We start from the raw sequence: 26,050 nt of genomic DNA, 5'->3' as shown, positions 1-26,050 counted from the left end.
ATTTTTTGTTTGTCTTTCAAGTGGGTTTTTTTTTCACCACAAGGAGAATGTATTGGTGACCTGTGCAGTCTTTCTTTTAACTGATTTTGTTTTTCCTTAGTTTCGTCTTTTTCAGCATCTGCACGACGTACTGGTGATTTTTGTGGTCTTTCTTTTGATCGACTTTGTTTTCTTGGATGTTCTGATTTTGGTTGAGAATTTGTTTTATTGATAACATTAGTTGATGATTTAATGGGATGATTAATTTTTGATGACATGTTTGGTTTGATTTCATTTATAAATTTGGACCAGTCGTTTGGTCCCAATTGTAACAATTTGTTTATTAGTATTTCGTATTTGGAGTCTTGGTTAGTGATGTTGGATGATATACAACTTGAGGTGACTTGAGAGTACGTCTTCCTGGCTTTGAGGAAGGAGATGTTTTTGGTATGTTTTATTGACACTACATCCTTTTCTTTCTTCCAGATTCTGCATGCTCTAGAATAAGCAGGATGGTTTTCTCCACAATTTGTACATTCGCAATCAAGATTGCAGTCATTGACAGTGTGATCTGGATCTCTCTGGCGACATCTGCTGCACACTGCTCGTCCCCTACATGCATCCTCATGGTGCCCAAATTTTTAGCATTTAAAGCATCGAAGTGGGTTTGGTATAAAGGGTTCAACTTTTTCAACGTTGAACTCAATTTTGATTTCTTTTGGGATAGTGGGTCTATCGAACTGCATAATGTAAGTGTTCATATGTATAGTCTGATTCTCTTTTTTTATTGTAATTCTTTTAACGTTTATTACTACTTGGTTTTTAAGTTCTTTTGTTATCTCTTCAGTAGTGCACATTGATAGGTCTTTCGATTTTACTACACCTTTGAATGTATTCAGATTCTTGTGTGGATAAGTTTTGATATTTATGTTGCGGAAAGTTTTCATTCCTAGAAGAAAAGTGGCATGTTTTTCTCTTTCCATTTCCACCAATAGGGTTTTATTTTTTAAAGTTTTTACATTTTTGGGGATAATATACGCTGATATTTTATGTATAACAAATGGTGATAAGTCAGTTATTTTGGTTTCTTCGGTGGATTCCAATACAATAAATTTTGAGGATGATTGATGTAGTTCATTATCTGAACAATCAGAGTCAACGTGTTGGCGCTTCGAGTTTTTATACTTGGCCATATATATATATATATTAAATTCATTGTTTATGCTCCCCACCCACCTCAGAGTCCAATATTGGGGCATGTTAAGAGGGGAAACCCATTTGCCTTGTCATGCCAGGGCTACATAAACAGTATACATGTTCCAAATGTGAGCCATGAGCACCCATAATCCTTTAGTTACACAATCGAAGTCATTTGTGGTAACTTCCGGCACTATACAGCTATATCATGACTTTAATCATTTGGCACATTTGACCCTAGCCACCGCCTTCTAACACATGGAAAAGAGGGGAAATTGCTAAGCCACCAGGATCCTTTTCCAAGTCATTACAGGTCGCCACCCACGGCCAACAGGTGGCCCCTTTGAGAGGCTTTTACTCTCTGCAGGAGGACAGTCGGTGTAGTCTAATGCCCCACCGACGGGGTTGGGAAGTAGAGGGGGGAAGGGGAAAGGGGCTGTTGTATTTGTTTTTGCAGAACATAATTGAGTTTTATAAAAGAGAATAGAAAACAAAAACAGAAGTTTAATGTAGGTGCATTTCGTCTCAGGAAGCCACTAGAAAGCCTGATCTGGTAGCACCAGTTGGAGATGTGTGTTGAGCAAAAAGAAAAAAGTGGTAGTAGGAAGGCAGGCTCGAACCCGTAACGCGAAGGAGGAAAAGAATGTGAAAAAAATGTGACGTCTTTGCTGTTACGATCACCGCCAAACCGGGAGTGATGTAGGTTTAAATTAAGGCTAGACAATCGAAAAGAGGGGATGACTTTTGAAAATATCGTCGAAAAAAGCGACCCCTCCCTGTAGAAAAGTACCCAGTTGAGGGTGAAGAAATTAATGTTTTTAACCAATTTTTCGGTATTTGTCGTTTGAAAGGTCGAGCTTCAAAACGATACTGATCTTGTGAAAATCCGTCGCCTCTATCAAAAGTTTTAGGCAAACATGCAAACATACATACATTTATATATTTGTAGCTCAAATTTTCGACCCAAACAGATTAAAAAGCTTGCCCTGTCTCTGATTACTCTTTATGTAAAATTTCAAATGTTTAGACCAGAAATTGTCTGAGTAATTTGGTGGAGACAACAGAGGTCAATTTTTTTTATCTTTGACCCCTATTATGATCCCTTAACATTTGTTTTGGGCTCAAATCAAGTTATTAAGTTAGATCCATGCCCAAGGAACCTATATCTAAAATTTCAAGTGTTTATACCCAAAATTGTTGGAGGAGTTTGGTAGAGTTCTCAAAGGTCAAATCGTTGAACTTTGACCTCTTAACAGCCAAATTTCTTGCCGAAAACTGATTACAAAGGTTTTCCCAAATCTCACTACCGTGTATATCAAATTTCGAGTCTGTAGACTGAAAATTGACAGAGTTATTGTGTAGGGAAATGTACACAGACAGACACTTTAACTTTTATAGATATATAGACTACTATACACTAGACTACCCGTGACCCGTTGGGTCAGTGTATGTTAAAGCTAGCTATGGAATAGTGAGCATAATAATTATGGCAAAAATATGCATGCTTGCAAGTACGATGATGGCCACTACTGTAAACATAAAGGCTTACATTGCTTAATATCCAGAAACTATTTATTTGTGGAAAATTTAAAGGCGATAGTCGTTTTCACCATACCCGAAAACCTTAAGAGGTCATTATTTTAAAGGAAAATGTTAAGGTGTAAACCAAGTAAAAATTAACCAAAACTTCTATTTTTATATTTGCTTTAAAAATGGTTACATTATATACAGAGTTGGTCATTCGAACTTTAAAATTTGTCTGACGTCACTTCCGCTGAATGGCGTTTTAATCAAAGTGCAACTCTTCGCGAAATCGCTTATCATAAGTCAACGGCTTTGTTTTTGTAATTTTAAATGTTTTGTTTTAGCGTCTCAAGCTGTAGCATAAAAAAAAGAATTTAAAACGTTTTAAACTTAAAAAAATTAAAATGAAAGAAAGTTTGTATTTTTTTAAATTAAAACAATCCTACTAAAAAAATTTTGTGGCATTTCCTGAAGAATCTCGGATGGGATTCGGATTGTTTCTTTTAAATAAAAATTAATTGTTGGAAAATGATTTGAACTCAAAATAAAAGTTTATAACCATAAGTAAAAATGGAATACCACCTAAAAATCAAGCTTTAAAGGGAAAGTCTTGAGTTGGTCCTCTAGAGCATTTTTGCCTCATGTTATAAACTTTTTTTCTTTTTTTAACTGTTTGATAACGATTCCAACTTGCAATGAAAAATTCAAATAAAATTCGTAAAATACCGATGGGAAAAAACAAAACAAAAGGCATTTGGTGTTGTCATTTGCATATTGTAAACATAAAAAAAATTGTCCATTAAAAAAAAAAAAAAAAGCTTCCATGACTTTGTTTTAATGTATTAGGTTGGTTCAAAAATAATGTCGTTTTTTTTTTGTTTTTACATTTAACTTCATGTCAAAAAACATTATTTTTGAACCAACCTAATAATTACACATGTGCAGAATTTTTCAAACCGGATTGACGGTTTAAATGCCCAAGCAAGCAAGCTGATCTGAATTTTATAATTTTATATATATATATATATATATATATATATATATATATATATATACAAATTCAAAAATTAAACTTTAGTAAGACAATTCAATGCAGATTTTTTTTAATAAAAACATTTATTTGTTTTTAAATGAAAGTACTTTTCAACATAATCACATCTTCATCAGGATAGACAGTATTTTTTTTCCCCCCAATTAAGAAAAACAAGACCCGTTTGGTGTTATCAACGGTTAATTTTGAATGTCAAGAGTAGGAGATCCGCGTTGTCGCGCGTAAAATTATATAAAACTATATGCATAAAAACTGTCTATTCTGATGAAGAACTGATTATGTCAGAAAGCACTTTGATTTATAAAAAAATAAAATGTTCATTTTTCTAAAAATCTGTGTTGAATTGGCTTAAACTAAAACTGTCATTTTGAATTTGCACTTAATGCAATTTTATATATATATATATATATATATATATATGAACTCTTGAAACCGACACATGATTTGTTTATAGTGGTGAAGTCTATGTAAAACCATCCACACTTTTTGGAATCACTGATAAAGTCGGTCGGTGCTAATAATTGCCACGGACAGGGCAGACAATACACCTCAGGTTTTTATTTTATTTATTTTCTTGAGAAAGTAAATCTACATTTTTGTGTACTCTTATCAGGAAACCTTTTTTTCTCTGTGGGGTCGAATCCCCCAAAGGATATTTTTCCCCCCTTTAGATGTAGGTCTCAACATTTTTAAATGCGCTCTCAGATACTAATATGGAAATTTCTATGTTTTAGCATGTTATGTATGGTGCTTAGTATTCCCAAATGGCCATCAATTTGATAATGGGCAAGCTTATCATTGCTATATATATATATATATAGTTTTAAAAAATGGCAGCATGTGTCGGTTTTAACTTGTTCAAAATTATGTTTTTGTACGTTTTTTCTTTTAAGGTGAAATCTGATGAGTACTTGACTAAAAATGCAGGAAAGACATAATTTTGCAGCCTTGTTAGTCACAAGGGAAACAATATTGTAATGGTTACCTTTTGAAAACTAATAAATGTTCAACTGAGAAAACTTGATATTTAGAACTTGGAGAACTATTATATTACAATATATATATATATATATATATATATATATATATATATATATATAGAGAGAGAGAGAGAGAGAGAGAGATTTAACCACCTATGCGTTTTATTGTCTCTCTGACTCATCAGTATGGATACTGAAATTCCAAACCTGGACTATAGTATATATTAGTTGCATTTACTTGACGTTGCTCATATAATTAAAAAATTTGCATGTTAAAAATTTGTTTTAGTTGTCCCTTTTCTTAGTTTATAGAAGATTTTAATCTCATTAAAAAACAGGTTTTGTGCCTAACTTTATCTTCATGAGGAAACAAGTAAAAAGGGGCACATTAACTCCTTCCACCGATCACCAACTTCTAATATGTTTCTTGTTGAATGTAAAAAAGTTTTACCGATTAATCACTAAGATACCATGTTATTAAAATAAATTATTTGGAATAAATATTGCATGCTGTTGAGGTAGAGGAGGGCTTACAGCATATATATATATTGAGGCTACTATTACTGAAAGAATTATTGAACTGGATAAAATATGTAAACAATGAAAGCGATTGGAATTTCAATTTTTTATGGCAAATAAGTAGAGTGATAATTACAAAAATGACTAGCTTATCAGAATCAAACATCTATTTTGGTTGGCACACTGATATTTATGATGGCTTTGAAAATCATACACTAACTTCATATGTTTATATATATATACACACACACACACACACACACACCTGTGTGTGGGAGATAAAAAACATCACTTATTTCATGGTGAGTAAAGATGACAAATTGGTAAGATTGCTGACTAGGTACAAGCAGTCGGATTTCTAATATCAGCTAAAAATCTCATATCTAGCTACACTGAAAAACCGTGATATACCGAAATAAATGTGTTAATGACTAGATTTGCTCTGCACTACTAGGTGAATTGTGATTTCCATTTCTAGACTCCAGCCTCAGGTTCATGTCTGAGGAGGTGGTTCTGATAAAATCATGCTGACCTTATTGTGTGCATCTCTACGTTTCTCATAATGGATGCCTGTAAATTCTGAAGAATTCCCCAAAAGCAATTTCAGTGTTGTTTTTGAAACAATTATCGGTAAGAATGAAATCAATAAAAAAAATTAAAAAAAAAACAAAACAAAAAAAAAAAAACTACCTCCGTTCATCAATTTGATCCCTGGTGAGTTCAAGAGAAAGAATATTGCAATATTTTTTTTAATTTTTTTATCATAACCAGATTGATTCCCTTGATATAACAGATGTTATTAAAATATTTAAAGCACATTTGTATGCAATACACTTCGCAATGGTTTGTATCCTTCGTAAGAGAAGAATAGAAAGTTCCAGACATTGACATCTTTTAAAAGTGACATGATGGCAAATGTGAATCGGCATATCATATTAAAATTCATATCTTGCAAAATCATACAAACTTTATATATCTCATACACATCATTAAAAATAGAATGAAGAATAAAAAATATAAAAAAAGATGGAGTGATAACATTTTTTTTACAATGTGTAATTTGCAAAAAAAAAAAAAAAAAGAAAAAAATCAGAGCAGGAGTGGGGAAAGAAATTTATCAAAGTTTATTAGGTATATGGAAAAAGAATGAAAAAGTTTTGAATAAAAGATAAGAATTCAAGGAGACGTTTTTAGATTCTACAAATGAAAAGCGTTGAAAGAAAATCGAAAATAAAAATAGTGATTTTTACATGTTCTATAGTGAAGAGTTGACTTATTAAAAAATCATGACAGCAACGGAAAAGCTATTAAGAATGAATACAAAACTATATATATATATATATATATATATATATATATATATATATATATACACACACACACACGAACAATAAAACATGTAAGACGCAAATGGAAAAAGTAAATACACAAATTTGCCTATATTAAAATAAATAAAAATCATGATTGTGAACTGATGTTTGCAGTAACTGGAATGTAATTCTACAGTGTGCGTGTGTGTATATATATATATATATATATATATATATATATATATATATATATACACACACACACAGGCAGGGTAACCCGACGTTGCCCGGGATCGAATGACGATAAATGAATCTTTTACACTCCCATATTTTTTTTATTGCCGAATTCGATGAACTAGCCCAGTTTTCAATCAAATCGATTGATTGCCTGCTCTAATTGGGGACCCATCACGATGCACTAGAAGAAAGCTTCACAGTAAATATAAGAAAAATATCCGTCCTAGGACTGAAACAGAAGTTTTGCATTTATATTTGCCGTCTATCGGCCCCATAGCAGCGGAGTTACTATCTTTAAGAGCATATCTGAGAAAATAGACCACATCCTGTCTGCACATCCCTCGGCTAACATCCACATCTGTGGTGACTTCAACGTCCATAACGTGGAATGGCTGACCCACTCAAATAAGACGGACGATAAGGGGAGGTTCTGTCATGATTTTGCCATTGCTTATGGCCTCACTCAGATTGTTTGCGAGCCCACCCGTGTGCCCAATACTACAGGTCAATATGCAAGCCTCTAGACCTTTTTCTCTTAACTTCCCCTGAGCTATGTTCATGTTCCATTCTTTCTCCTCTAGGATCCTCCGACCACTCCGTCGTATCAGTTAAGATAAAAATGAAATGTAATAAGTCCTCAGACGTACCCCTCCACCGTACTGTATACCGATACTCCATGGCTGACTGGGATAGCTTCCGTACATTTATATTTGATCTACCTCTGCATTCCATGTTTAAAAAGGATGTGTCCTCTATAGTATCAGACGTGACCGAATGGTTAATTGTAGGCATAGACAGATTCATACCATCTAAAAAATTCCAACAAAAACCTACCAGCCAGCCATGGTTCTCTCCAGAATGTGCTGCTGCCATAGCGCACAGAAATCACTTTTTCCATAGCTACCAACATAATAGATGTACTGAGACTAAAGCTGCTTTCAGTAACGCCAGCAACCACTGTAAAAGAGTAATAAAAAATGCAACAAGTTATATGCCCAGTTTGTTAAATCCAAAGTAGCTGATCAGTGGCTTGGTTCCCACCAGTTTTGGCAAATAACAAATAGGATCCTGAACAGAAGTGTGCGTTCTATCCCAACCATTATCAGTGGACCATAGGTCATCTTGTCAGCTTCAGACAAGGCCAAACTATTTGCCAAGAATTTTGTAGCTAATTCTACCCTACACAACGAAGGCCATCAACTCGCAATATTTCCTCCTATAACACAAAACACGCTAGGTGACATACAAATATCTGTGCATGAGGTCGCCAAGCTAATCAAGAACCTTGATTCCAGTAAAGCAACTGGCCCTGACAGAATCCCAATAATAGTTTAAAAAAGCTTCAACCAGAACTTGCTCCCATTAAAACTGTTTAAACGTTGCCTTAAGGAGAAGTGCTTTCCAACACCCTGGAAAACCTCATCAGTATGCCCTGTATTTAAGAACTCAGGTGATAAGTCATCTCCCTCTCAGTACAGACCAATAAGTCTCCTGTGTGTCATGAGTAAGTTGCTGGAATCCATATTAAATAGAGAAATAGTCAAACACCTCAGCAGAAATAACCTTCTTAGTGACACTTAATATGATTTCCGTTCTGCAAGACCTACCGCAGATGTGCTAACGGTTATATCTCATAAGATTAGTGAATCTCTTGACAAAGGCTTCCTTTCTAGGACAATGGCTCTTGACATATCGAAGGCCTTCAACAAGGTATGGCATAAAGGCCTATTTCACAAGATTTCCAGCTACAGTATAACTGAAAATGTTGTCTCTATCATTAAATCATTTCTCTCCGATAGGCTCATAAGAGTAGTGGTTGATGGACAAAAATAAGAGGCCTGCAGTATTAATGCTGGAGTCCTTCAAGGGTCCATCCTTGGCCCAACTCTCTTCCTGATCTACATCAATGATCTCCCTAAACACATACTTAAATCATTCGTTGACATCTATGCTGATGACACGACCATCTACGGCAACACATCAAAGGCCGTAAATGACAAAGCTCTCTCTGATTCTCTCTCCACTGATCTTGAGCGTGTGGTTCAGTGGGGGAAGATGTGGCTGGTTACCTTTAATGCATCTAAAACCAAACTCCTATCTTTACATCATCAACGCTCCAATCCCCATCTGGCATCAATTGAAATGGATGGCTCTCGTCTAGGAGAAGCCCCATGTTTTGACAAGCTTCTGAACTTGACCTTCACTCCTGATCTGAAATGGAACACGTACATCAAGTCTGTTGCCAAGGTCGCTGGAAAGATGGTGGGATCCTTCTACCGTTCCAGAAGATATCTCACTACTAATGCAATTCTCTATCTATATAAAAGCCAAGTACGTCCAAGGATGGAATACTGCTGCCATATCTGGGCAGGAGCTGCTAAAAACAGCCTATCCTGCCTTGACAGAGTACAAAATAGAATTTGTGGCTTAGTGGGGGATGCCCTTTTCTCTTCCCTGCAACCTCTCTCCCACAGAAGAGACGTTGCAAGCCTATCTTTGTTTTATCGTTATTTCCATGGCAGATGCTTGTCTGAGCTCCAATCTCTGGTCCCCCCCCTCGCCAATCTTTTACGAAAAACACTAGTCCAGCTGAATCCACTGTCAAAAACTTTCCCCACTCTTTATCTATGTCTAAATCAAAACGTAGATTCCATGAACAAAGCTTCTTTCTTAGAACTGCACACCTGTGGAACTCTGTTCTGTCTGCCTGCTTCCCACATGACGACAACTAGGATGTCTTCAAGTCCAATGTAAACAAATTCCTGGTGAACCGCCCCCTTAAGTAGACACTTTATTAAATCTCCACACTAACGTACTGTACTTACAATAACCCTTATCCCAGAGTTGCTTCCGGGCCTTGATAAGTGGTGACCACTGTGTAAAAAAAAAAAAAAAAAAATTGGGGGAATATGTATTTATTTATGCCTAATATCCATTGTTAAAATTTTCCAGTAACTGGCGGTATCTCATCCCTATTTTACCTTTTTGTATAAGACTAAATTAAACTAAATATAACCCACATTACTTACTCTTATACCTTGCAGTTGTGTTCCAACATTTATAATGATCAGTTCATTAGTTTTGGGGATCATTTTGTATATATACAAATATAATAAACATATATACATACCTAACTTCATATAAGTTAAAAAAATAAACAAAAAACAATTGTCGCTTCACTCACCTCTAAATTTTTTATCCCCCCCCCCTGCTATTTTGTGAATACAAAACGGTGTGTAATTTTTTTATCGTTATTCAAAAAATCTCGACTAGCAATCTCATTTGAAAAGGCCCTATTAGGTTGAAATAAATTCATAAATGTGATCGGACTAAGTTTTTGTTTATTTTAACTTATTTTTACTCTGCTACACATTAAGCTCCGCCTCTTAAGATTTTCCACAGAAATTATATATATATATGAGAAAGAAAGAGAGAGTTGCTAGACAGCTGAAAAAGGACAACTCTGACACACTGTACAATCGTCTATCAAGTTTACCAATAGAAAACAAAGTTGACTGAAATTTCCCAAGATGTGAGGAATATTTTAAATCATTACTTGATGGTAAGTTTGAACATGAATATTTCCCTGCAAAAATGTTTCAAAGTCTAATGCTGGAAATATCGAGGGCTGAGGTAGGAGCTGTCGTCGAGGTATGATAAACAAAAAAGGCCCTTCATGCGTAACTGATTTGCTGAAACCTAGAGTGATTGTCATCAGATCATTTATCAACAATAATAAACAATGATGATACTTTACAAGAGCAATAGACTAACAGCATCACTGTTCCATTTAACCAAGGCAAAGGAGATACATTGCAATGTGGAAGGTATAGGGCACTGGGCCTTCTTGGGCGTGGCTTGGATATCTATAAAGAACTACTTAAGAATTGGCTCCTCTCCCTGCTCTGATCGAAATAGATGAATAACAGCTTTCAAGCAAGGAAATAACAGCAGGTGCTTTTTTGATTCTGTCAGAAATATCTTTTACAATCCTTTAGATGACAAAAATCTGCAGAAATGGTGCTTTGTTGGAGATTCTCTATGCGAGCGATATTGTAATTAATGCAACAGAATTGAGTACAGCATTTAACAGGTGAAAATCAGCACTTGAAAAGGGGCAGCTTCAGGATTAATATGACAAAGACACAACATATGTTTTCTGTTTGGCACAAAAAATACTCATGCAGCCTATGTAAACTTGCAATTGGCTAGAACTCTATCTAACGCATAGCATGCAGTAAGTGGTGTCGCATATAGCAGATGCGGTTAGCTTCATTTGCAGCACCTGTCTGACTCCCATGGAAAAAAAAGTTTGGTCAAGTGTTGAAAGAGTAAATAAATTCACCTACTTAGGTAATACAATTGATTATAGTGAGAGAACTGACAACAATAAGATGACGTATTTCTGCAGTTAAAATTTTTTACAAAATCAACGAATTCCATCGTATCTGAGAGTGCCAACATTTAACACGTTCCATCTGTACTCTTGTATACCTGCAAAACATGGTCAACGGCAAAACATCAACATAACATGATCCTGGCTGCAGTGCATCAAAAGGAAAAAATTACCAGTTTTACTCTACAGACATCCATGAGAAAGTATGCCGCACAATGACATCTTAACTGGTATGGCCACATAGTCTGCTGTCAGTCATTTTTTTTTTAATCAATTTGCTGAGCATTTTGTATTATCTGTTGTTGTTGATTCAGACATCTATGTCATGAATAACTGTGATACAGTGAAACAGTCTGTCAAATATATAATATACACATAGAAATAATGGTCTAAGGTCAGAACACAATAAATAGCTATACAGCTAACCATTGTACTGGCGAGGAAAGCATGGAAATTACAACCATTTGTTTAAATATTGTATAGACGAAGGCCATTCAGAAAGTGATGCCTCCTATTTTTTTTTTTTAATTTCGCCTGAATGAATCAAGGAGAATTGCAAATTGCATTGTTATGATGACTGAAGTTATGTATTCATGACCTGAAAGTTTCTGTTGCAGATATTGACAATGTGAGAATCTAAAAAAGCAATCATTGTCATGAACGTGCATCAGAAACAGAGACGTGTCATTGAATTCCTGGCAAAAGTACACCGAAAATAGTGATGACTATGTAGAAAAATAAATTCTGCAGTACAAAAGGCCACTCGTTTTAATGATACCACTCCTGTCTTTATAGATCTACAACTTTTTTGAGTTAAAAAAAAAAAAATGAGTGGATTTATTTCCAGAACAGCCATCATATAATCAACTCTATAAAAGAGGTGTTAGATTTCTTGGCGCTAAACTAGCGTATTAATAATTAGGAAATATTGTTTATCTTAACTACTATTTAAAAGGAACTTTGTATGTCTGTGTAGCTGAGTTTGTTTCCTATGGACTCCAAAACGGCTAGGTCGATTTTTCTAAAATTTCACACGATGATACTTTATGTGCCTGGCAGTGTTCTTAGATAAATTTTGTATCTGAATGTCTTTGATAATTGAAATAATCTAATGAAAAAAAAGGAACAGGCGATTTTGATCAAAATAAGTTAACATCTTGCATTTGAGAAGTTTTATTACCATACAAGCTGAAAGGCCTAGCATATAAAATCAACAGTAGGTTCTTTGATATGACAGGGGCGCGTTTGAAATGAATGTTTCTGTTTAGATCACAACTGAAGCATGATACATGACTTCAGCATTTTAAACTTTAATGCAAGACATTATATATAAAAATTATTTCATAAAATCAACAGTAGGTTCTCTAAAATGCAATGTAGACTACAATATCTTGTGAACTTAGTTACTGCAAGAGGCATGTGAAGTTTCCTCAAGGTACACTGAGATGGGTCCCCAATTAGAGCAGGCAATCATTGATTTGATTGAAAAATGGGCTATTTCATCAATTTCGATGACAAAAATATAGGAGTGTGAAACATTTGTTGATCATCATTCAATCCTGGGCAACGTCGAATCACTCTGCTAATGTGTGTGTGTGTGTGTGTATACACACAATAGTTGTGTAGTCAAACTCTTAATGGATATTCCACTTTTTTTAATTCAAAGATGCTAGAGCATAAATTGATTTTGATTCACTATACTAAAAATGTCAAGCAAAACTATTTCAACAGCAGTTTTATGTTTAGACTCTATACAATCAAACACGGTTTAAATATTACAGATAAAAAAAGAATCTTCAGTAGCAAAGGAAAACAAGGAAAAAAAAGAAAATTTTACATAACTTGCTGTGCATAGTATGTATCTCTCTCTCTCTCTCTCTCTCTATATATATATATATATATATATAAATATGTGTGTGTGTGTGTGTGTGGAGATGAATGAAAGCTTCATAAATTAAACGAAAACTTTGTTTTAGCAAAGGTCAATGAATGCTCTCCAAACTTACAAACGAATCTCAAACTCCAAGAAATAAATTAAAAAAAAAAAAAAAAACTCCAGAAAACATTAACATGAAGAAAACATTGAGGAACCAGATGAAAGCAAAAACAACGATAAAAAATTGTTCTATTTGAAACAAAATTTATAGTAAATGAGACAAAAATAAATGTAATGCAAAACAGACTGATATTACATTAATGGATAAATTGATATGAAAAACATTAAAAATAAATATGAAAAATCTTTTTGAAATCGTTTTTTTTTTGTTCCAAGTTAAAGAGAGAGAACAAGAAAGAAGAAAAGACAATGACAATGCACATTACAACATTGATGATGAACAGAAATGTAATTTGTATTGTTTAGTTTATTCCAGGTACTATTCTCATCTTGGTTGGTATATTCACAACGTTTCAAACAATGTGAACTTCAATCTTCATTAGCCGCATCTTTTCGAACTTGGAAATATATGGATTAATGCATTAGTTAACAATCTAAACGAGTCTTCTAGAGGTTTAGGACTCAATACTTGCCACACGAGATAATAACTTAGAATGGCTGACCACACATTGTAGGGAAATACAATATAACAAAACGTGCAAGGCACTTATGAAAAAAAGTGCTCACATGTATGATAATTTTTAAATAAAAAATATTTTAAAAAATAATTAAAAAATAAACAAAAGTCATCATTGTGGACGGATTTTGTTTTGTTTATTTTTGTAACCATTTGGATTATTTTATAATAGAAACATATACTTCAAGAATATATACTCTTATATAAATTCTGGATATGTATGTATGTTTGTATTAGCAGGGCGCCCGGCATTGACCGGTCATAAAATACTCTTAAATCTTATATTTTAATTTATGTAAATTTTGTATTTATTATTATAGAGCTAGTTCTCTATTGATTATTATATTGTACCCTATATATAGTAATGATTTCAAAAGTCTTTAAAAAAATATGACTTATGTGCCATCAGCTAGAATCGAAACCAAAACTTATAGCTCTTCAGCATTATTTGTTACTACTAGAGCTAAGTCCATAGCCGTATAAAATCTTAAAAAGCAACTAGTTAAAGATATAAATGTATATTTGCGCATGTGTAGAAGTAACACGTTTAGTCAGCCTACACTTGCCAAATTCCATTTTTTTTTTTCAATTTTGACTCTTAGCAGCTATTTTTTACCAGCTAAAAAACCAAATCAAATTTGTTCCACAAGTCCAAATCCCCTACATGTCTAATCTGTAGATCAAAAATTGACAGATTGGCAAGAGCGTTCCTCACACAAACAGACAATGCCACTTTAATATATATATATATATATATATATATATATATATATATATATATATATAAATGGTGATCTTATCAATTATTAATGATTCCTGTATGGTATTAAATTCTATACTAGCTCTGCTTAGTAGGTGATTGTCACCCAGCATATGTTCTACTTCTATGAGCTGGCTTACTTTCCACCATTTTTCTGTCTATAATTTTTATTTCGTCCCATAAAGGTATATGCTTTCCTCCTTTTCCTCCATATGTAGTCAGCCATTAACACTTCTTAGTTATGACAAACAGAATGAGAAAAATTCAATTTCCTCATAGATTAAATAAAGAGCTCATTTCAAAATTCTGTACATGTTCCAGAGTTCAACAAATATTCAAAAGTTCAATAAGAAACTCCCGTTGTTAAAAAAAAAAAAAAATGCACCTGAAGAAGGATGAAGATAACATTTCCAAAAAAAGTTTTGAATATAACAACCAAGATGAGAACAAGTTAAAATAATAAAAATTACAATCCTCATCTCAAGACATATAAAATGATCAAAAGAGTAATACTACAACTATTACAACTAAATTATACTACAACATTCTGAGAAGGTTTCTAAGAATGCATATTCCTCCCCTCCCTCGATGTATTAATATTCAATTATAACATGCCAACACGTGAGAAAGGTGACTGTCATACAAGACCAAGCGAAGAGTAGAGATCAAGGCAACAAAACAAACAACTATGGAACTGATGAAATCAATGGAAAAAAGTACAGAGGTAAAGACAATGCGAATAATATTTTAATCAAGTGTTGTCCGATTCCTTCAAGTTGACTAAACTGAACTTAGAGCTATCTCTTCAAGTACTGTTTCAACTTCATTTCCGGTTGCCCCACCCCCAATGTTAATAGTTTTTCTTTCTAAATAATATTAGTATTTAGAAAAAAAAACAAAACTTTTCAACATGGGTGCTTCCTTTACCTATTATGTAGTTTCAACTAACAATTTTATAAATAATATCTAAAAAAAAAAAAATCAATTAAAAACGAAGGAGCAACTGGAAGTTGAAAGAGTAATCGTAAAGATAACCGAGCTTTGTATTTTTTTTGTATTGTTTTAATTAGACAGAATCAAGCATTAATCAAACAAGAAACTATCCATTTGTAAGTGAATAACATAAAATACGACTTTTTTTTTTTTAATTATTTTTTCTAAAATAACAGTCCTCAAAGTTTAGTCCTCTCTTTTGGGAATGTTTATTAAATTACTATATGCAGGGACATTTTACGCTTTCTATTATGGTTTTTAAGGCATAACGTCAGTAGTGTGCAGAGATTTGGTGATGCTTGGGATCAACTCCTTGATTGTATACCACAAAGAGTCGAGTATAAGTTCCAATACTAAGAATTATTAAGAGAAAGGGAGATATTTTAAGTATGATTGTATATCCGGATTCAATGGCTTGTTTGCATGCCTTTGCACAGCATTCTAAGGATAAGAAAATGGGAAATCATATCTCAGAAATTTTTTTTTTTTTTTTTTTTTAAGATAAGAATTGCCTATTTGGATTATTCGGATTATATGAGAAGATGATTCAATTTTCTTTTTTTAGATGAGAATTGACTAAATGGCACTAATCGGACTCCTGTTCTCAGCTTGTGGAAATGCTAACCACAAAAATGAGGGTAACGGTTGTAAACTTGAAAATAACATTGTTGTTGCTGTCTTTAGGGAAACCATAGTGCATCATCAGATCAAGTCCATTATTCTTCTCTGCTGAACTAATTTGCAAACGGTCAAAGAGTTTGGAACCCAATTAACCAGATGCAATGAATTAAATTTGCAGCAATTCATCAAAAATGGTGGAATTGGAATTCGATGGAACAAGCCAGTTTCAGGGAATTCTGCACGATAGTTAAATGATAAATGGGAGTTGGCTTCATGTTCGTAACTGACATATACCAGACTAAATTAGTTTAGTCTTTGTTTGGGGGGCGGGTAGCTAAGTACCACTAGATAAAAGATAGGTTTGGTTTATCTAACAGTATAACAAACACCTATGGAGTGTTGTTTTTGTCTTACCCCCCCCCCTTCCCATATTAAAAGTAAAAATAAAGAAAAATTTGTATGATGCATGTACCCATAATGAAACGAGGATATCTCAAAAATCATCTGAATCAAATAATTTTATTTCATAAAGAAAATCATTTTTAACCGATTCATAGGCATTACAACATAAATCTATTACGAACTATTGTTGAGTTACCTCTTAAAAAAAAAAAAAAAAAAAAAAAAAAAAAAGACTTTTTACTCCCAGGATTTTCAGAAAATTTAATTTTTCTATTTAATAAAACTACCTGATCAATTTATGAGAATATTTGGAATATATTTTCGTTTTGTCACGGGTACATACAGCACAAAAATTTTTTTTTCATATTTTCATTTTATAATATAGAGGGAATCCTGGACTAGAACTGGGTTATTGAATGCTGAATAAAGTTTTTTTTTTTTTTTTTTAATTTTTTTCCCAATCCTTTAAGATGAGGCTTCATAATTTGTTCAGTCATTCTTTGGGTGGGCTGTTATCCTGTTCTTGATAGTTACTGTTGTTTCACCATGTTTCGGTCAACTTATTCTCTGGCCTTCTTCAGATGATTAACGTTGATGGATAAGAATGCTGAGTATTGTAACTGTATCCCTAGTAATTAATGCCCTCCATAGTTATCATCTCACCACGTTTTGGCCAACTAATCATCTGGCCTGCTTGGATAGAGGCGTGGAGTCTCTATGGTTCCAGATGAGCATTGTCTGAAGACAGCAATTTCAATCCTACCCAAAGCAGGCCAGAGGACTAGTTGGTTAAAACGTGGTGAGACAGCAACTATGGAAGACAGTAATTACTGCGGATACAGTTACGAAACTCAGCATTCCTATCCTGTCATGGTTAATCACCTAAAGAAGGCCAGGGGCTCAGTTGGCCAAAACGTGGTGAAATAACAAGGTAGGATATCAGCCTACAAAAAGAATGGACGCCTGGATAAAGTTATTAAATATAATTCTATAGTTAGGATAATTATTTATATTCTTAGAATACATTACTCTCAGAATACCTGTGTACGTTCTTTGCAATCATGTATATATGGAAAAAATCGCTCTTATATTTTCAATAGTATTTAAAAAGTAGGTTAAACATGCTTTAGCTTTGGTGGGCAATTACCTAAAGACGATACCTTAATAACAGTGGTCGCCGTCATCACACTGAGTTGACTTTAGGAGGGCATCCGGCTCATAGAAAATTCAATTAAAGAAGCAACTTTCAAAGGTGGATTAATTTGGAAGCCGAATTTTAAAAGTCATCCAAGACATGCCAGCATATAAAACAGATTTTAAGCCGATTAGAATGATGACAAGTCCAATTTTCGGTATGGATACTTCTATAGTAATACACTCTAAAAATCTTGGTGCATTTCAACAGAAACAAGTATTTAAAAAAAATTTTTATATATCAAACACTATCTTATAGACATAATGGCATAATACTGGCAAAGAAACTTCCAACTTCCATCATCAAATGGTAGGAGTAGAAGGCCCTAAACCGTCAGATGACTAAAAACCAGGCATTCAAATTCTGTCCTGATTAAATGCAACGATCCATATACAACAAATGTAAAAAAATACTGTTTCAACCATGGATCTTATCCTCGCCTGCCCCCCACCCTTCATCTGGGAAGCCCATGCGATATCGTGCCTTAAATGATGGCACAATACTTACATAAACACATGGATATAACATTTTATTTATTTTAAAAGACACCAATACAGGGATTTAGATTTTATAACAAAACTTAATACCTAGATAACTCCAGCATCGGTTATCTTTAGAATTACCGTTTCAACTCCACATCTGGTTACCCCCCCTCCACGTTAAGAATTCTTTTTCTCTAAATAATAACATGATTATTTAGAAAAGACAGCAAGCAAGCCATTTATTGCTCTATGTCTGTGACCAACTTCTTCATTTATTTATATATTCCCGGACAACACATAGTGTTTCAACTCATATGGTATCATATGGAATTTTATTTTCTGTCACATAAACCTTGCAGATTATGTCCCACCAAACAGTGTAGGATATTGATGAAATTTGGGGATCTTGGTTCATTTTTGCTTGGCTGTTTTACATTATACAGTGGTTTAGTACAGTTCTAAGGTTTTGAAAGTATAGTGTATTTTTGAGAAAGCACAGTGTAGCATCAAGTAGTTTTTAGGTTCTCCATTTTGGTTCTCTTTTATAAACATCGGTTTGGTTAAGTAGTTTTCCAACAACTCTTTTCTATTTATTTAATGCCAAATATGGTAATTTTTGAAAAAGTTTTAATGCTTCAAGTTCTTTATGTTTTCAAATATTTATTCATAGTGTTTTGAATGAAAAACAAAAAAAACAAAACAAATGTTTGGTGCATTTTAGGTCAGAAAGCCGGCATCTTCAGATAGCCTGATCTGATAACACTAGCTTTAGAAAAGTTGGAAAAGCACAGTAAGTTTTTGTAGAAGATAGTATTTATTGCATAGTTTCTTATATTTTGTTTATTAAGATATATGTGACTGTGATCGGGTTATCACAGAAGAGTGAACAGAGCTCCTTCATTGATGAGATATACTATAGAAGTCCCGTTTTTGTTCAGTTATAAAACTGGAAAAGAAATGCTAGTTACACAATACAAACTGCGAATGTCTAAGGCGAGCAAATGACTTTAAACCTAACTATAGAATTTTATGATGTGTATAAAGGAAAGGGAAATATGAGGTCAAATTTGAAGGAAACTAAACGTCTTACATTTGTCTCCATTTGGGAATTTCATTTTTTTTTCTTAATAGAAATCCCTCCAGACAAGGTATGAAACCACTTGATATAAGGAGCTAAAATTAAAAAAAAATACTACTACTTTAAGGTAAAACAGCTAATGATACATGTTAGATGGATAGATTCCAACCCAGAAAACAGCAATTCTTCTCTCTTTGTCAGGAACATCGCCCATGGAATATAAAAACTAAAGGACAAAATAAAGGAAACGGGAGTTACAAAGCTGCCGAAAGTAAACCCAAGATCCATTTTCAAATCTTCTTGAACAGATGTGGTTCGGTTTCATTTTCATTAGGTGATAATTCTCCTAACAGCTTTTCATCCCCAAAGAAAACTGCCCGAGAAGGACATTGGTTGATGCTCAGAAAGTGTCTGGGTAGAAATACAAAAGTAGTGGTTCTACTGGTAACCGTATTTACCCTGGTTGGGTTATGCCGGCTTCTTGTCTGTCCTGAACCATGATCGTCTATGCACACAGGTCCTGAGAAAGGTTGCAAGAGATAGCAAACCAATTGCTATTTTACTGTCAGAAACTGACACTGTGAACTTGAGAGCTCAGCAAAATCATCCCAGATGGTTCTTGCTCCACATTCTCAGCGATATGCTTTGAGCAATGAAGCAAAGATGAGGATTACATCACAAATTCCTCCTCTCAATGATGACTTGTATACTTAAATCATCAAAGATACGACTGCAATAAGACAGATGAAGAAGAACTTCATTCAGGCACAGTTGGCTAACCAGCATGTGGCAGAGACAATCATTGGCAAAGAATTTCACTTTCTGTTGATCAACAACCCTTACTGGTTATATTCTGTAACCATGGAGAAGGGTAATCTCTATGACAGACTAATCGATATTAAAAGTTAATGCCCCCAGGAAAGTCGATTTGATGATCGGGGGTGAATGGGCAGAAAAGTTGTTTTTGAATCTCAATTACAACAAACAACCTCTGCCCACACCCTTTCTGGATGGTACACAACTCCAAGTTTCTTAAACAATGGTCTTCAGAACTCTGGAGTAGTGATTGGACGATTTCAATATCTTTCAATTACTGATTCCATTTAAATTTCTAAATATTTAGTTATAGAGATTTTTTTTTTGGTTTTTGTTTTTGTTAAATTTTGGATTGCTGTACAAACCTGTACAATAGTTGCATATATTATTCCAAAATCAAAAATTCACTTGTACGTGGTGCATACATAACACGAGCAGATATCTCTATTTTCCCCCTCAAGTGTTCTTTCCCATTTAATGAAAATAGTGAAGCAACTAAAGATTAATTTCTCTTTTTCAACTAAGCCGATTACCAGTAATTTGTCACAAGTTGACAAAATGCTACTTGGATTTTTTCATAAACAACTGAACATATCAAGATTTTTATTTTAGCAAAACGATAAATTTATTTTAAAAATGAAAATATTGATATAATAAAGAGAAACGAAAGTAAAAAAGCGACAGAAAACTGTAGTTATTTCTTGCTATTTTTGTTTTTCCTATTCATCCACTTGTGCCATTTTTACCTGAACTCATAATTTGTACATTTTAGCTTTACTGGTAGTTTATCATTTTAAAATTAGTACTAGCAATGGTAAATTGAAACAAAATGATAATATTAAAAGAATCCGTTTTGAAATCGAAAATTATATTTTTTTTTTTCTCATATTCTTATTTGGTCTTTATTATTTCGAAGCTATTTTATTCATCTAAAGTTGTCATGTGAATTGGCAATTATTTACCAATTCACATTACACTACAACGACCATGCACGTAAAAAAAGATTAAAAGTAAAGGGAATTTATCCACACTACAGCATGCAACATCATCTGCACAGAGCCTTGAGATAAGGAGTAAGACGTTTTATTTACAAAAAGAAATAAAAATAAAAAAATTCTTTCTGTCTCTGATGATGGATATTTTACTATCACGAAAATTTTAAAGTTAAAATAAAAATAAGAGTAATGATTTTTAATAAAATATTTGCATCTTAAATGTGGTTTCAAAGACAGTTTGTTTGTGTATTCAAAATTTCATGTGAATGGTTCGGGCAATAAAATTCCTGGAATTCTGTTACATTCAATATTTACAATGAAAGTCTGAAGACGACCAAAAAGTTTAAGCCATGTTAAAAATAACAAAGATGAAGATAATAACCAGAAAAACAGAGAACACGTTTTGGTGAATAATTGGTATAGAAACCTCCCAAGATGTACAGAGAACAAAGGTGTTCCATCACCAATATGTGTTGTTATACATGCGATGTCTAAAGCAAGAGTAAATTGCATAAATACAATTGAAGTGGAGTAAAAGCAAAAAAAGGTGAAAAAAAAAAAAAAAATCAACACAATAAATGTTACCAAAGGCAAGCAAAGTTACTTTTCTAAATACTTGAATAAGTTTCTTTTTTATTTTTATATTTTAATTTATTTTAAAGTGTTTTTTTTTTTTTTTAATTAACATTGGTAGAACACCACATTTTTACATGATTGGTGACATTTATTGAATCTGTTTGAATTTGCTTAATTTTCGATTTTTGAACAATTATTGAGGTTCGACTATACCTCTAACGAGACAACCATTTTGTTTTTTATTCTTTCTCAACAGGCTTTACACTACCTTTATTTTTTGTTTAAAAAGCACTTTAAAATAAGTTGAACCAGAAAGAAAACTATCCAGATAGGTAGAAATGTAACTTGTCTTTGGTAACATTTTTTTTTTTGTGTTTATTTTTAATTTTTTTCACCTCCTCTTTTGCTTTGTTGGCTATTCTAGAAAAGAGCATGTGTATCTGCCAATCTTGTGTAGTTTGGTTGAAAGCTGTTTTGAGTTTCGATCACATCATTTGAATTAGTCATTAACAATGCACAAGCTTTTCAAAAGTTTGACTCGATCCCTGTTAAATCTCAGGTCCCCTCTGCGGTGACATTTCATGATTGCAGTTGAACTTTGATTATTTAGAAAACATCAAATTATTTTCATATTGAAACATTAAAGAAAGAATTAAAACACTTTTTACAAAGGATTATTTTTTTGTTCTTGTAAAAACCGATATTAAGATTTGAAAAATAAAATTTGAATTCATGAGTCACATCTTATAAAGACAAAGAAGCAACTTGAGGATAAAGGTAAATGAAATGGGCGAATTCGAATTATCAGACAAGTGATGAAGAATATCAGGAGAGAATCGAAAATGATGAACGGACAAAAACAGAATTAGTTTAGCAAAACAGCATACCTGACTTTGTATGAAAGATCTTGCTAAATATAAGACAAAGCACATTGTTACAGAATACAAACATACTTTTCACCTAACAATAAAACTGGGGTGCTGTAAACATATTTGGTCCGAAAAACATTCCAGTTGAACTAAAACAAAATTAGTAATAATCTGGAAAATTCACAAGAATAATTTAGTTTATAAATAAATGGCTAATATTGTAAATTATTGAATCGTTGTCATTTTTGTTTTGTTTTTTTAAATAAGATATCAGGTCATCATTATATTCAGTTTAATGTCTGTTTAATGTGCTGGCATGCATCAGTTAAACAGATATTAAACCAAATATAATATCTTGCTTAAATAAAAATTAAAACAAAACACTGAATAATTTGGAATAATATTTTTTTTTTTCTTGTGATAAATAGTTCTTATAAGTCTTTTTTGAATGACCCTAAATTTGTTTGGGTTCAAAAAGGATGTACATGTTTTTGGACCAAGTGCCCCTCCATTATTTTGGTAGATGACGGGCATCGTTTCATTCTGTTTTATTTACATCTGGCAAGGCCTCTGATAAAACTCAGATATGGTGTGATGCTAAAGCCATTCTTTTAAACTGCTGACTTAATTGTTGTGCTGAAAAAACACCGAATAATTATTTTTAAAAAATTAAACGTTTCCATTAAAGTTAATTTCTGATTTGGACATTAAACTGTTTTGCCGATGTTGTTGAAGTTCATACATTGCGAAAATCCAATGTCTGTCATCAAGTCTGATGGAAAGAAACACGTTGATTCGAACGGAAACCAATGACGAGTCACATTCTAGATAGAAATACTTAAACAGCAATAATAACAATACAGACAAAACACCCATGCACGAGACGGAACCATGCGTTGTCTTTAAAAACAAAAACAAACAACTTACTTGACTTCAACTTTCCTGTGAGCCGAAAATGAAAACCAAAATAAGCAAAGAAAATCATGTTAGATGAAAATTAAAAAAATGATAGTAAGATGAAGCATCACAACATGTAGTAGTAGTGAGTATAGTGGAAACCAACATCTCTATCTTTGTTTCAGTATTCGGTAGAAGGATTCCAAAACTGTGTGTCACCTCAAAAGAAAGCTCTACAGTTAAACAAAAAATATTAGGGTTTTTTTTTTGTTTTTTGTTTTTTTTTAGAAAAGTAATAGATTTATGACTCAAATCAGAAAAACTGCATTGACACTCTAAGAAGGCGTCTTTCCTATTTCAATACACATTATTGCCATGTAAAATATAAAATGCTATAAAATAGGATGAAGATCGACAATGATATATCCTAATATCTTTGAAAAATACACTCGCATATATATTAGAAGAATACCCATCCCAGGGGAGATAAAATTAATTCTCTGAACAGAATAGTTTTGAATCCCCTAAAACCATTAAAACCAACAAATAATTATGCTAAACCTTATGTGTAGAATGCTTACTCCAATTTTGATCTAAATACATGATTTTATAAATATTTAAAATTTAAGGAAGAAATTAATAGCTCCTAAAAACATTTGAAAATACCCGCAAGAAAATTAAAATCAGGTAATATTTATTGATGTCTAATACATTGAGGCATAATATTCAAATATTTCAGATTTGCATTAAATTTAATCCATAGTCATGCCAATTAAGAAATTTCGTCTTAAGACCCCAAAATCATAAACCTTAAAATTTTAGAGATTTTATAATATCAAAATCATGTCATGGACTTTTAGCAATTAGAATAAGGATTCTAGACATGAAGTTTAATATCAATGTAGCTTGATTTAATCATTGTAAGAGGGAATTAAAATGTGTGCAAACTGTTCTGTTGAGGTAATTAATTTTACCTGTCCTGAGATGCATATTCTTCTAGTGAGTGTGCGTGCGCACACACACACACACACATTCCAAAAGTAATGCCTTGCATTTTTTTATTCCGCCCTAATGAATCAGAGGGGATTGTGAATCGAATTCTTATGATGACTGAGCTTATGCAATCATGAGTGAAAGTTACATCTCTCTGTTAGAGATATTGACGGTGTGAGACTAAGAACGCAACCCATCATGCCTCAGAAGCAGAGAATCGTCATTGAATTCTTGGCAAAAAAACATTGAGAACGGTGGTGACTATGTGGGAAAAATAAATTCTGCAGTACAAAAAGGTCACTCGTTTTAATGGTACCACCCCCGTCTTCATAACTCAACTTTTTGAGTTAAAAATATAGGAGGCTTTACTTTTGGAACGTATATATATATATATATATATATATATATATATATATATATATATATAGGTTTGAGGTGTTCAAAAGTTAGAACTAATGAAGACAACGAAGTTGTTAAATAGTGCTCAATAAAAAGAGCAAAATATTTTTTTTTATTATTATTTGGGGTAAACAGTTACATATGGTCGCTACAAATAGCCATCTGTTTCAGTCAAAGAGACTTCATCAGGCGACCAGGCGTCGAGAGGTTCCAGGTCGTCTGATAAAATCTCTTTGACTGAAACAGATGCCTATTTGTAGCGATCATATGTAACTGTTTACCCCAAATAATGTATATATATATATATATATATATATATATATATATATATATATATATATATAAATGAACAATTACAATTGTTTATATCTAAGCAATGCTTTTAAACAAATTAACGTTTCTAAAGACACCAACAAGAGAAGGAACTCATTTATTTATCACAAAATAACAATCTAACACAGATCTTTTGTTCGCCAATAAATTTACCTGTGGTCTTTATATAAAAATTTTTTTTTAATTAAAATGGAAAGAAAAATATACTTTTATGAATGATTAAAACTTTTTCACACTAATTCTTATGAGTTATATTAAAAATATAGAAACATTCCATTTTAAGGCAAGTGTTTATTTAAAAAAAAAATTTTTTTTTTTTAATAATTTTTATGCTTTTCTTCGATGGAAACATTGCTTATACATTTTTTTTTTTTTACAGAAACAAAGATGTGATATTGGCCTGAGAAGGTCCCTCCATTTAAATATCATTTCAGTAAATTAAAAACAAAAATGCTCAACAATATTAGTAAACGATAGCATCAAAAGCAGCAACCTATAAATTTGGAGAGTTTAAAAAAAGAATAGGAGAAAAAAACATCGCAGTTTAGAACCAAGACATTTAATTTTTTTTCTTTTCTTAAAACTTTTTAGATGCGTCTAAGGATCTATAAAGAGGCTCTATCAGTCGGTCCATCTATGGGTCTGTCATATTTAACTTGGAAATAACATTTTCATAAAAGTACAGTGAATAAACATCTTGCTAAACAATACACCACTTAACATTTTGGTACTTATGCAGTATAGAAACCGCATGATAATAGGCATACTGGACATGTTACATAAACCGTTGGAAGGTGTCCAACAAGTTCTTTTTTTTTCTCTCTCTCTCTTTTGAAAATCGTGGCCAATTTTTTAAGGTGTCGAACCAAAAGTTT

General features: G+C 32.8%; 1 protein-coding gene across 23 annotated transcripts in view; it reads right to left on the bottom strand.

The window, feature by feature from the left end:
• LOC145287890 (dedicator of cytokinesis protein 9-like) overlaps nt 1-26,050 on the bottom strand; it is a 718,435-nt gene that overhangs the window by 173,218 nt on the left and 519,167 nt on the right. For 15 of the 23 annotated variants that reach the window (XM_080135819.1, XM_080135816.1, XM_080135812.1 and 12 more), the window contains one exon: nt 23,481-23,495. The exons of the other annotated variants lie outside the window; for them this stretch is intronic. In XM_080135819.1, the coding sequence (XP_079991945.1) occupies nt 23,481-23,495 (15 nt within the window). The remainder of the gene's footprint in view (nt 1-23,480; nt 23,496-26,050) is intronic. 23 annotated transcript variants of the gene reach the window in all.

This window comes from Euprymna scolopes, chromosome 11 (assembly GCF_053919585.1).
Source record: "Euprymna scolopes isolate OS-2025 chromosome 11, ASM5391958v1, whole genome shotgun sequence".
Taxonomy (NCBI): Eukaryota; Metazoa; Mollusca; class Cephalopoda; order Sepiida; family Sepiolidae; genus Euprymna; species Euprymna scolopes.
Note: the sequence above shows the minus strand (reverse complement) of the source record. Positions and strands in the feature narration are given on the sequence as shown.